Below are 14,351 nucleotides of genomic sequence, written 5' to 3'. Positions count from 1 at the left end.
ACCACACACGGAGCGACCAAAACTGTTAGACCCGTGATTTTTTATCGCCGTGTGTGGGGTCTCTCAGGTTTGGAAAATCTGCCGACAATTTTCAAATCGTCCCGTGTGAACCAGGCCTAACTCTACTTGAATCTTAGATCTTTTGCTCTTTATGTTTTTTTTTTGTTTTTTTTTTTTTGTTTAGTTTTTTTCTGATGATGGTGGTGAAAATTAAATGTGATTGATTTAGCATGCATGACGACCTTTTCAGCGAGGGATTCACTGATCCATGGATTTATTGCAGCGGAGTTCTTATCACCGTGACCAATTCAAATGCCCTCCGCGGTCTTAAGAGAGTGAATGAAGTGGCAGTGTGAGGCTAACTATGAGCTCAGACAATTTAGGAGATGCTTCAGTAACTGCTGGTGAAGCTGAAACAGATGTGTTTTACAACCCAGCAGGCCCAGATGATCCGCCTGTCAATACAAGGAGGACTTGTTTGTCACCATTGACAGAAAGGTGGACAAATTTTTTTTATCGTATTTCTTTAAAAAGTATTTTTAGATCAAGCAAATAAAGCAAAAATAGCGGACCCCCACCCATTTACTCCCATTCATTCATCCCATTTGTCACTTTGACAGCGAATAACTTTACATCTGAGGCATTTAAAGAGTCCATTTGACCATTCATTATTTCTAAAGAAACACGAAAATGTATAAAAGGCCCCATTACTTTGTATCTTGCGTTGTGGCCCCATAGAAGCAGTTTTTGTAAAAAAAAATAGGCTAACGATTGTGTCATAACCTGTGACTCTCAGTCGCACAGTAGAGAAATTACTGTACTATCTATGAGGCAATCGGGTGGACGTGGAGGCATGAAGCCAAGGGAGAAGCCCATAGAGAGTCTGTAAAAGCAACTAGAGCTGTAATCGGGCCTTAAAAGTTTGGCCCGACAGGACCCGAGCCCGACAGGTTTCGGCCCGTGCCTGACAATAACATTTGGATAGACAGCTTTTTAAAAGACCGAACCCGTTTACAGCCCGACATTATTCAAATGAGCGTGCACACACAGCTCTTTTTCCTTGTGTCAAGAATGAGTCATTTATACATATTTTAACATAATTTATTCATAACTAATGTAGACTAGGCCACTTGGAAGTTGGAATAAAGAAATAAAATAAATCCTGTAACATTGTAACATCTCAGCACTCTAAATAGACATAGGCTCATTTAGCCTATAAATAGACCAACGCACCAATAAAAATGAGTTTTTTAAACAAATTAAATTAATATAAACTTTAAATTAAGATTTGTATTTGGCAATATCAGAATTAAGATAAAGGCTCTGCCGGATTTGCTTCGCCACTAGCAACTGACATTTAATAAAAGAATAATGCCAACATTAGCGTATATACTCTGTCCACATTATGCATTTAAGACTCAATGAATATTTAGTTATCATTTGAAAAACCTTTACTCACAGAGACCCATCGGGTCCCATCGGGTTCGGGCAAAGATCTTCAGCTCTAAAAAAAAGCAACGGGACATTATTCAACAACGTCTGCAAGACTCGGTGGGTGATTCAAATTTCTCTTGGCACAGCGATTAGAAGACTTACAATTGTCAGACAGGTTGCTCACGTGACATCTATGTCATCAAACTCAGTTTGAGTCTGCGCAGTACACTCGACCCCCAGGAAGTGCGTGCTTCTAATTGACTTCATTTGTCTCTGTTGAATCCAATGGGGTCGCTGTGTCCATTTCTTTTAGTGTCTATGGATAGACCCGAACTAAGAACTAATCAATTCTCTTTACGGCTCAAGACGGCATTGACTGACACAGGTGAATTACTACTAGCAGAAAATAACCTATAGAATATTGCGCATGCGCGACTGAACGAATCACTCCCCAAGACGACTCGTTCTTCTCGAGTCAAATTAAAGATTCGTTCAAAATGAATGAATCTTTCAAGAACGACACATCACTAAAGTTTCATATCACTTCGCATAGTTAACTGTAATAACGGTCACTCAATTTGCTCAAAAAAGGTATTGTCAGTGCTGCCCTGACGATTTTATCAGTTAGCCTATATAGTGTAGCAATTTAAAGGCTATCTATGACATTTTTCACTAGCGAGGTAATAACAGCGCTGTTAAGAGAAGCTGTTGCAAAACACTGTTGAGGGACACAGAGGTGTTACAAGCTCTCTCTTTCCCTCTCTCTCTCTCGTTCTCTTTCAAATAACTTAATTAATAACTGCATTAGAATGCTATCAACGGCTCAAGCCTCCATTACCAGCTTTAAAATTACATTTTGTAACTAGCAAAATAGGCGTTGTATGAGATGCAGAAGAAATAATCCTACTCACAATAGCAATTTAAGTGCAAAAACTGGACGAATCCCTTTAAATATATCATCTGATCGATTTATTGAGGTGTGGCAACAGTATACGAGGAATAATTGACTCTGGGCTTTGTATTATTAGAAAAATAATGCACACCGCTTCACGATCACCACCTCAGGTGTGCATTATTTTCTAATAATTCAACGGCCTGGAGTCAGTTATTCCAGTTATTCACAGCAGTTCAGTCAGTGTACTGTTTGAGTAAATGAATTACTCTGGGATATTGGTTTGTTTGAACTCAGAGGGAGGGTCAGCCACATTAAAAAAGTTAACAGCTTATGTCATTTGTGAATTAATGCATATTGGAGACTCAAACCGTTTTAAACGATTCAGTTCGATTTGGTGAACTGGTTCAGAAAGATCCGGTTACATCAAATGATTCGTTCGCGAACCGGATATCACAAACTGCTTTGTTTTGAATTCTCTCACAACAGACACGGAAGAGAAGACAATGCTGAATAAAGTCATAGTTTTTGCTATTTTCGGACCAAAATCTATTTTCGATGCTTCAAATCTAAAATATCTTAAATTGTGTTCCGAAGATGAATGGAGGTCTCACTGGTTTGGAACGACAAGAGGGCTAATAATGACATAATGACATAATTTTGATTTTTCAATGAACTAACCCTTTAATATTCAAAAATCATATAATTTCATATAATTTAATCCTTCAAAACGTATCATGGTTTCCACAAAAATATTAAACATCATGACTGTTTTCATTATTGATAATAAATGTTTCTTAGGCATCAAATCAATATATCAGAATGATTTCTGAAGGATCATGTGACACTGATGTTGTAAAATAAATAGTTTTTGCATAAATGTTGCTGATAATTCAGCTTTGACATCACAGGAATAAATTAAAATATATTTTCAAGTAGAAAACAGTTATTTTAAATTGTAATTATGTTTCAAAATAGTTATTATTACTGTTTTTTTAATGAAATAAATGCAACCTTGGTGAGCATAAGAGACTTCTTTCAAAAACAAAAAAAATAATTGTAATCTAAATAGGTAAATGTTACAATGATGACAAATTTTAGCTATTGATATTTTATGTTCATTCAAGATATTTAATGTAAACAGTTTCCATCAAGCAAAGAAGATTGGTGTAGAGACCAGGGGCATCGGACTGGGGGTAAAACCAGTACTGATTACCAAGGCCCCAAAGGAAGAGAGGGCCATTGAAAAGCCTGGAATATATATTATATTACGGGCACACAGACTGCCGAACATCTTAACCCTGAATATATAGCCCATTAGGACTGCCTATAGGCCCGGGATCTTGTGCAGCGCCCCTGGTAGAGACTACTGTATGAGAAGTTCTGTCAGAGAAGGCATATGGAGAGAATATCTGCCCAAGGGCACCTTTCTGACTTCTTACTCCAGCTCCCCTTCTGCTAGATCTAACGACCCATACGTGCTTATACTGACAGCGAATGTCGACATGCGTAGCCCCTTCATAACTGCACACCTCAGTGTCTTCTGCCCGAGGGAGTTTCTGCCATTTCTGCGAGAGGAATGAAGTGTGACTTTGCCCCGTGCTTTCTTTCAAATTCATCGAAGCCTTGTGATCTCCATCTCAATGAGAGAGTGGTGAATTATAGAGCAGCAGCGTCGGGGGAGCAGATTCAACTTTAATGATGTCAAGAATGCTGTGAACAAACAGCAGTGCTCGGTTAGCTCTGAGATGTCTAAGCAGAATCGCACTCTCACATATCTCTCTCTTTATTTCTCCTTCTCCTGAAGAGGGACACAGAGGGTATTCCCATGGAAACCGTGTCTCCTTGCCGTGCGAATCTGTGCAGTGCTATGAGGGATGAAAGATGGTCTCAGTCTTGATTAAAAAACTGTAGGCAATGCTTTACCTGGGTCCATTGTATCGGGAAGTTATCTTGATGGCTCCCCGGGGTTATCTCTCTTTTTCTAAATCTGACAGGTTAACACTATCAATTAGCAGCCATTGATCGGGTGAACAATAATAAAGGCTGGTTGAAAGATGATGTAGCCATTCACCTTCACCCTGAGGCTATACTCACTCATACAGCTGCACACACATCAATGTGAAACCACTCAGCAGAAAGGGGAACCTCACAGTCTTGAAACTTGCTAAAGTTTCACACAGACATTACAGTATTTTGTGGGGGGTTATATATATATATATTTTTGCCAAGATTTATTCTTAAGCAATCATGTTTTTTCTGGTCCCTTCTGAAAACTTCACATGGGTATTTCCACTAAAAGGTTGGGTTTTGTGCCCCTCCCTATGAGTAAAAACAGACTTTTAATGAATATGTGAAAAAAAAAAAAATAATAATAATATATATATATATATATATATATATATATATATATATATATATATATATATATATATATATATATATATATATATATATATATATATATATGATGCCATTCTTTTATTGTATTAAGCATTTTTCTAAACACTTATACAAAAATCCAGTAACTTTATTTTTATTTGTATATGATTTAATATCTTCATTTTTTGTGAAAAGCTTTCTTTCTCCATGCTGTATTACAAATTGAAATTTTATTTTAAACAAAAAATGGAAATAAGAATGTAGTATTTTTATTTTCTCCATATGTTTCAATATACATTGGTAAACACATTTTAATAAAAACACAAAATGTACATGTATTTAATGTCAACACTGTTATCATCATAACTTTCTCTCTTTTAAAAATAATGAACAACACCACTCAAAAAAGAAAAACATATTTTCTTAGGGTTGTCTACAGACAAAGATATATCAGTGTTGAAAACAGCAAACCAAAACAGCATATGTGTATATATATATATATATATATATATATATATATATATATATATATATATATATATATATATATATATATATATATATATATATATATAGTAGGCTATATATAAAGGAATAAATACATAAATTATCTGTATAATAAGTACCTTGTAGTATGGTGACCTTGCCTTGAGCATGCCTGGTAATTAACTATATTTGTCACCCTGTTGCTTTTTTAAAGGCACAGCTATATCTCAACATATCAAACCACCTTAATGTGAGACAATGCAGGTGAATAGGGTAAAAATAAAAATAAAAAAATACTATTATTTATCGCCTTATCCAGCTGATTGATTACATTGATAATTGCAAACATTTTTTTGTATTACAAGTTTTCTAAAATGTTAGGTGTACATGACCAAATGAGTCATTATTTAATGAAATATGCGCTAATTTGCATAGATTTCTAGTACACAACTCTAAACACTGGATAATGTCAGTTTCAAAATTCTTGTTTTAATCATTTTAATTTCAGCATTTTGGGGAAAATACAATGTTGTATATAATCAAGCAAATTAGGTATATATGAACAGCTATAGACAGGAATAAAAATGTAAAGTTTGGTGTGTGTAAGTGGTACTGAGGAGATTTATGGAGAAAAATATGTATTGTAATTGAAATATGTTGACACAAATAGATAAAGTGCTATAAAAGAAACACTTAAACGTGTCTTTTGGATGTTTTCCTTCCAGTAGTCTGAAAATAAAATAAACACTTTATAAAAATATATGTTTTTGCCTACAGTGTCTCCCTTAACTAATTAACATAACAGTTCAGGCATTATTTATCTGATAAAATTTGATTTAAAAAAATCCCCTTTCCAAAATGGAAAAGGCACCCATTTCGTGGAATGACCCTCGTGTAGTTTACATGTGTCACCACGAGGGGGCATATTTCCTCCACTCACTCTCTCTCTCTCGCTCTCCTCCAGCGGAGCTCTACCTAACCGCCCCCTCTCTCCCTCTCCACGCTTCTTTCGCGACGCCGAACCACAAAGCGGACTGTCGGCGCAAGGCAGTGGCCCCTCGCCGCTTCAGGGTGAAGATGTTCGGCAGTCTGTGTGCCCGTAAGCTGGCTCGCCGATCGCGGTCAGCGTTAATCGCCGCGCTGACAGTGCTTCTGGTCCAGACGCTCATCGTGTGGAACTTCAGCAGTCTGGACACAGGAGAAGAGCGAAAAGACAACGGCAGAGAGAAGAGGGACCGAATCAGCATCAACAAAGCCTGGAGCGAGTACCCGAAGAGCGGCTTCCAGAGGAGGCATCAGCATCAGCAGCCGCCGCTGGGGAAAGCGTCTGTTCGACACAAACAGCAACCGGTAAGGCGGAATATCCCCGTTAATCGCGCTCCATTCATTCCTCACGGTGCGCCGTCATAGCGGGCCCGTTCTCGCTCGGAAATGATGCCTGATCCCCAGACCCCGCGTCTCGGGGTGTTTTTGCACCCTCGAACGCAGGCTGGATGTTTTGTTTATGATGTGCTGAAATGTATTCGCTCTTGTTGTCATGACGAAATTCCGCGGCTGAGAAGAATGTGACAGTCGCGCGCGGCGCGCAAGATGCAGTTTTGTTGGATACTTTAGCATCTCGCGTGACGGATCGCTGTCCGTTAAAACTCACATTAAGTTGTAATCGTGTATACCTGCGGAATAGGCAACTCAGGTCTTCCGCGGTGCTTTAAGATCATGTTGATGTCATATTATAAATGATATGCGCTGAGAATGAGCTCTTCATGACCTTTATAAAGAGTGAAAGAATGCATGATCAGTAATCTATGGATATCTTGTAAATGCGTCTGATTTCTTATTGAATGCGCTGCATTTCTTTTCCTCTTATTATTGCATAATAAAAACTATACACGTGTTTCGTCAAGTAAATTAAAATGCGTTTTATGTAGTAACATTAACTTATTTAAGTCAAAATATAGACTGAAGTAACCTGACTGGGCAATTCTGCAGAATCGTCCTCTTGCTATTCAACATGTCTTTAAATGTATTTCATTTTTTAAACTTAGGTTGCAGTATGAATTTACATTTGTAACAGATAATTGTCTCAATATTTAATCTGTCCTTAAAAAATGTAGTTCATAAAATGTTATAAATTAATAGAGTAAATGAAATTAAAAACCTATCTTTATCATATAAGACTCTTGATTTAAAAAGATTTGAGCAGATTTTCCAAACATGGGCACGAAAAGCACCACAGAATTTTGTCCTCACTGACACCTTGGATCAAAAAAAAAAAAAAAAACTTTAGTGGCAGTTTCAACTTAACATATTGTATTATTGATTTTGTGGATTCATATCAACCTCGAGGATGGATGGATGGATCCATTCAGACTGAAATACTGGGCTGTCTGTCTGGACACGATGCTCATGCTCTCAGTCTTTGCCTGTGGCTTCGCTTCGTTGTGGACAATGACCCGACTACATTAGGTAACACAAGTTACAGTAGGGTCAGATCAGTTAAAAATAGCTCTTTATAGTTATTTTGAACAAGTGTCTGCTTCTAAAAATCAGATCTTTTTGCAACAACAGTTTTTCACACCACTTGAGAGCATGTATCCATCATGATTGTGTCTTAAAATCTAGTTGGCTCCAGACGGCATTTTTGGGGTATTGATGTTTATGTTTTATAATATTTATGATGCACATGCCTAGGAATGCCTCCGAGGCATCTCTCTCAGTTTTGATACACAGCCAGAGTGTATAAAACATTAAAGTGTTTCTAATTAATTCACACAGAATTCCTCAAACGCCCCACCTCAGTGAAAGCGCTACACTCCCTCATCAGTCTGCCTCGTTTTTTTTCTTTTTTTTACAGTTAATTGATCCTAATTATCATGTATCATCTCATTAACATAATTCTCTCAAACATAGGTTTGCCTAATCTAATTAGAAATCATTCTGTCATCAGTAGCTGTGTTTGAACAGCTTTTTCCTCATTGAAGAAAAAACCATCCTAATTGTGTTCATGTATCTGGATAATGTAAAAATACAGAGGGCTGGAACAGATTTCCACTGCAGGCTAATACTGACTTCCCCATTTGGCTTCCATGTGCTACGGTTCTTTTTAATTGCAGAGGTGTTCATTTAGCTTTCTAAGCCAGGTGTAATGTAAAGTACAGCGAGCCTGGAGCAACGTTCCGTCTCATTTAGTCTCTCGCTAATAATAATATCCCCACAGACTTGTTGCTCTGTCTGTGTCTAATGTGATCATTCTATTCTTCTGTGGTCGTATTTAAGCCCGCAGTCTAAAGTGCACGGTATAATCCCTCCAGCACTAATCGACGGCTGAATTCTCAGCAGGTTTTTGCTTCTCAAACAGTTTTGCCTTCAAGTTGTCGCAGTTTGGCAGGAGTGTTAATGTCCAGTAAATGTTTGCATGTCAGCAGAATGGCTCGATGCCATCCTGCCTAGGCAGTGTGAAGTGTGTCCGTCTTTCAGTGTCATCTGCTCCAAAATGCGCCCTGTAGAGCCATCATCCTGCTTGAAGCCGGCTCTGCTGCTTGAAGCGCCCTATACCAATCGATTCGTTTGAACATAGCTGGTAGCAATAATAATAGCGTGTGCTTTGACCCAAGCGCCGGTCACCTTTCTGTCCGTGCTGGGTTGATGAGGTGCTCTTGTGTACACTGTCTGCTCTTCCGTATCTGTTCTGCTCTCGGATTTGTTAGTGGCCTCGATGGGCTGTTTATTCTAGCGAACAGGATTGGCAGAGGATTAAAGCGGGCACCAGTTACCGTGTGATTGTATTAGCTGTTTATCTCGAGAAGATGCATCTGAACCCCCTGAAGGCTCTTAAACCTGCCGAGTCCCACAGACAGGAAACAGATGCCTATTGGTTCGATTTTGTCTGAAATGAATCTTCATCCTTAAGTACTGTGTCTTGTTCTGACTTTCGTCAGTGCAGATAATCAGAGTCTAGGGTGTTCATGCCTGTTTAAAAAGCAGCGTGAGTCTTTGTTGTCTGGTTATTTGGCTGTAGTGCTGCACTCTACCTGGGCTGTGTTGACTCAAAGAGAGCAAAATAGATAGGAGAGTGATTATTCCCTTTTTGTACTGCACTTTGCGTAACTGTCGACTGCTCTTTAATACCACAGTTACAACTCTGTCGGCTCAAGTTGTCTGCTTTTCAGCCTTTTTGATTAAAGAGATGTGAGACACAAATAACCTCTCACCTATCGTCTGCTTAAACATGGCATTAACCCAAGCCCACACACAATCTGTGCCCAGCGGAAACTCAGCAGAGTTGAAGAAAAATACAATCTTCTGTTTAGCGTATATTTAGACTCATTTGGCATGATTAACATATATGACAAAATCGGCGCGGAAAAGTCTGAAGACTTCGGCTGGTCCCCAACATTTGCATGTTATTTTGTTATCCAGTTCTGGATTTCTTGTTTGGTTTCTTTTGCATGTTCCTTCCTAAAACTGAAACTGGAAGTTCCATTGCTTGTGGAAATGTTAATGTTGGCTATGCATAATGGGAAGGGGATTAAAAAGTAAAATGTATGATTTTCTGTAAAAGGCGATATTGGCTCAGATTTTATTTATTTAGTTGCAACTTTGTGGGGATTTTTTTACTTTTGTGAATAAATACTTTTGTACCACCTTGAGCAAAGAATTTCCCAACCCAAATGTAAAATCAGCTATTAAAGCCTGGGTTGAAATTAAACTACAAATGGGCAAAAAAAAAAAATTATTTTCAAAATCATCTAGTCGGTGGATTGGTTTAATGACTACTTGACTAACTGGTCTTAAGGAAAGCCTGTATAATTAGATTGCATTTATATAAAAAAAATGTTTATAAAACATCAAACACACACACACATGTATATATTTATTTATCTATTTATAATACAGTGCAGTCTTGTATATCATTTATAAGAAGAAAATATATATAAATTATATATATTTTTAATATTTGTATTATTATTTTATTATGAATAATTGTTATAATATATATAACAAAATATAAAATGTATATATAATAGGTAACTGTAAGAAAATTTATTTGTAAGAATTTATAAGAAAAAAAAAAAAATATATATATATATATATATATATACACACACACACACACACACACACATATTTTTACGTTTTAATTTGTTTTTACTTTTTTTCTCTCTTCCTCTTTCTCTACTAAAAGAAAAAATCTAGATAAATTAGTCAACCTCACTAATTGAAAGATTTGTGTGGACAGATGTACGGTTGATAAACATGGCAGTGAAGGGCTGTGATGTTGGTGATTAAGTTAGTTCCACATATCCTTGGCGTGTTTTGAGTCCTGTGTTAATGCAGCAGTAAACGGCACTTCCTTCATTTGCTTCAACACGCTCTCATTAGCCAGATGCCGCTGCGCACCAGGTGAGCAGAACACCACATTTGTCCTGTTACTGCATGTTGTGATTCTCTTCAGGTCAGCCGGTCCCACATGCTCAAACACCGCTCAGGTCCTGATGAGGGGAGTCAGGTTTGATGGTGATCAATCTCATAGGTTGTGCTCAGCGTGTGTGCTGAATGTGAATGTGTTCGTTATCTACCGACCGGTCGCCACCTGAATGAGCAGTGGGCTCCCAGAGGGAGGGGCTCTGGTGACCAACAGTGACATAAGTGTCCACATAACACATGCACACACACACAAGTTGACTTAAGAATAAAAAAAAGCATATTCTTCACTAGCACCCTTATCACACAGCCAAGCTTTTAGGTATATAAGAGGGTTTATGTGAGTGTGTGAGTGTGTGTGTGTGTGTGTGTGTGTGTGTGTTTAAAAAAGGTTTAAAAATTCCCAATGACACAATCTCCGGGTTAACACAAAATAGTCAAATAATTTTTTTGTTTTATTCAAGTTAATTTCCTAGTGTGGATGTCAGAGTAGTTACATTAATAGTAAAAATAGTACAAATTACATGATATACACAGTAATGAGTATACTAATGGCCATTACTTTTATCAGTAACACAATAATAAAGCAATTTTCGTAATAATCATTAATAATAAAAAATAATAACTAGAACTGACCAGTTGCACCAGACTAATGCTTAATCAGTAATAATAATGTCATAATATGACATATTTTAATTAGATAAATGAATGCAGAGGCCCCCTTTATTCAAGACGATATTTAGAGGCCCCCTCATTTACAGTAGGTGCCCCCTGCATGTTTCCTCTGGTTGTTCTCCTGTAATGATGACAAAATGTTGTTTTCAAACATTTATTATTCACAGAAACTAGGATTATAAAGCATTACTCGAGTGCCATAGAAACAATGAACAGAGAATTTTTTTTTTTTTGAATTACAGTACATTCATTTCAAGAACTGTTTTCCACTTCAAAAAAAAAAAAAAAATACATTATTATAAATATACATTCAATACTGGCCATAACAAGACGCACAAATGTGTACATGCACAAATCAAGATAACAAGCCAAAATAGTCCATGACAGAAATGTTACAACTCAGTAAGTATGTTACAAGTCAGTCAGTAAAGTAGATAATAATTATTTGTTTGTACAACCTCTACTGTACACAGTCCATCATGCTACCGTGTTAAAATAAACACAAACATTTTTCCCTTTTTTGTCCGGCCATCTGTGTCATTCCTAGTCACACATCAGAAACTCTGTAGTGGATACATTGTCTTTCTCTCAGTCTGTTCCTGTTATTGAGTTGTTCCATCCTCTCCTCCCCGTGCAGTGCTGACTCACACTCCATCAGTATGTCTGAGTGCTTACAGGCCTCTCTCTCTCTCTCTCTCTCTCTCTCTCTCTCTCAACACTTAATCCAGGCTGGTCATTGTTTTGCTTGATCATCAGAAGTTGCCCCAGGGTGCTCATTTGCCCCAGCTTCACTTGGACAGCTGCCCTGTTAGGATTTCCTCCTCTCCATTAGCTCTTAAACAAAGAGGGGAGCATATCTCAGACCTTGTAAAGATTGATGACGGTGAATCGGGAAAGTTGAGCCAGGTTGTTTTTGCATGGCGAAGTCAAATGGTTTTTCATAAGGGTACCTTCGTTCCAGAAGAGCAGAGAAGACCAAACAGAGCACTTTCATCTCTCTCTGACTGTTACGTAATGAACCGAGCCAACACCTATTGATTTGTTTCTCTGTGTTAAGCTGATGGTTATCAGAAACAATTCCATGATGTGCTCTCTTAATGAGCGGGCTTGGTCCTGTTGCCTCGCCAATGACTTCATCAAGTAAATAGAAAGTAAGCGCTCAGGATGATTTTATAGTTTACACAGAGCGCGGTGATAATGACTTTCTTTTCCTGGCGCAGCCACCGCCGAGAAAATGCTTTCAAGCGGCTGAATGTCTATTGTGTTAGAGTAGAATATTTTGCTAACAGTGCTTTATGTCCTTTGTAAACATGTCCATAAAAAGTGAGCTAATTGTTATGTAAGGTTGACAGCACAATAGTGGCCTGTCACAGATACTTGAGAAACAGCAAATTGGTGCACCGTAATGCTACCATTAACATAACTATGGTCGGTCGCTATTTATACTTGGCTAAGTATGTTTCTTCAGGCCCTTAATTCCGTCTCACCCCTGTCATTGTTGACATCTATTTGTTTTCACTCATTGTGTGGAAATGGAAGAGGGCGGGGCTTAAGGATGCTCTGTGAGTAGTGGGCGGGGTGATGGAGTGACATTTATGTATTGACTCTTTTCTTATTTTTATTTGTTTATGTGTGCGGTCATGCGTCGATGAATTCTATGCAGAATATTAGGGATGAACTGATAATAAAATTATGAATGAAGCTAATACAGGGTTTCCGCGGGTCCATAAAAAGTCATAAAAAGTCATAAATTTAACAATAAGAATTTAAGGCCATAAAAGGTCATAAAAACGTCCGGATTTTCCATACAAGGTCATAAAAAACATTTAGCCATATCTTAAATTGATATGCTAGTCCATTAATTTGTTCTTCCATCAAAATGCTCTCGCAGCGGCAATGGGGTTCTGGGGTTCAGGGCTCACGCAGAGAAAGGCGTCTCAAAACGCTTGTACGCCGAATTTGCTTCTTTTTGCTCTTGTGCCGACAAATACATACAAAATATGTCAAAAACACGCCTTGGATAGTATGCTCGAAAAAACTTTTATTTTTTAAAACCGTTATTTCTTAAGTGAAAGTAAACAGTTGAGGGAAAAGATGCGTTCATCGTCTCTTAAAGTGACCGCGCCTATTTTAGCTAGCTGCTGTAATGTTAATCCAAGAAAATGAAAGAAAAATCACTCACTGCTCTTGACTGCATTACTTTGTAGTTTTAACAAGAATTTATGCACAGTCAAACCAAAAATTATCCAGACTCCAGATATAATTTTTGATATACATATTTTTTCCTAGTAGGTACAGAACACTAATACATTTATGTAAGTGAGTATAAGCAAACTGTGACATATTATACCCAAAGAATCTTCATACAGTGAACTACTAGTGAAATAGATAGATATAAATGTTTTATCTATCTATATAAAATTCGGACCAAAAATTATTCAGCACCTTATAAAGCACCATGCATTGCTTATGTGTTTTTTTTTTTCTGAATTGCTAATGCAACCTTTTCACACCACAGTCTGAACAAAATGAAGCATTGCTTGGTAATTGGTCAACAAAGTATTGATAGTTGTGTAAATATTATCATAATAACAGTTGTCTGTAGTTTTGGTTGATTGTAATCCATTACATACATTTCTATTAAAGTTATGACATTATCCAGATTAATTTGTTCTGACAGAGTTTAACTCTAAATTCTTGTCATATTTTATAACCATTTTAGAAGCAATAGCAAATACACTGTAATAATGTGAAAAATTTTCAATGTGTCTGAATATATTTTGGTTTGATTGTATATTTTATTTTTACATTGAAGACTATCCAGTGCTATTTTACATTTAATTATTCGGTTTCTGTACCTGGACACCTACAAACTTGAAAAAAACTTAAACATTGTGCAAATAAATAAATAAAAATAAACAAACATACAAATTAAACAATTTCAAACAGGGCTCACTGGTACAACCTTCACCGGGTCCCCGCTGACCCCAGCTACGCCCTGTGGGTGTTGAATACTGTGACCAAACACCAATAACACTTGTTATTTTGGAAAGTAATG

General features: G+C 37.3%; 1 protein-coding gene across 1 annotated transcript in view; it reads left to right on the top strand.

Moving 5' to 3' along the window:
• The first annotated feature begins 6,184 nt into the window (after positions 1-6,184).
• xylt1 (xylosyltransferase I) overlaps positions 6,185-14,351 on the top strand; it is a 66,336-nt gene continuing 58,169 nt past the window's right edge. Inside the window, exon 1 of the mRNA XM_052545007.1 lies at positions 6,185-6,544. Coding sequence (XP_052400967.1) covers positions 6,272-6,544 — 273 coding nt within the window. The 5' untranslated portion in view covers positions 6,185-6,271. The remainder of the gene's footprint in view (positions 6,545-14,351) is intronic.

Source organism: Carassius gibelio, chromosome A3 (genome assembly GCF_023724105.1).
Source record: "Carassius gibelio isolate Cgi1373 ecotype wild population from Czech Republic chromosome A3, carGib1.2-hapl.c, whole genome shotgun sequence".
Lineage (NCBI taxonomy): Eukaryota > Metazoa > Chordata > Actinopteri > Cypriniformes > Cyprinidae > Carassius > Carassius gibelio.
This window is presented reverse-complemented; position numbering and strand designations above follow the sequence as displayed.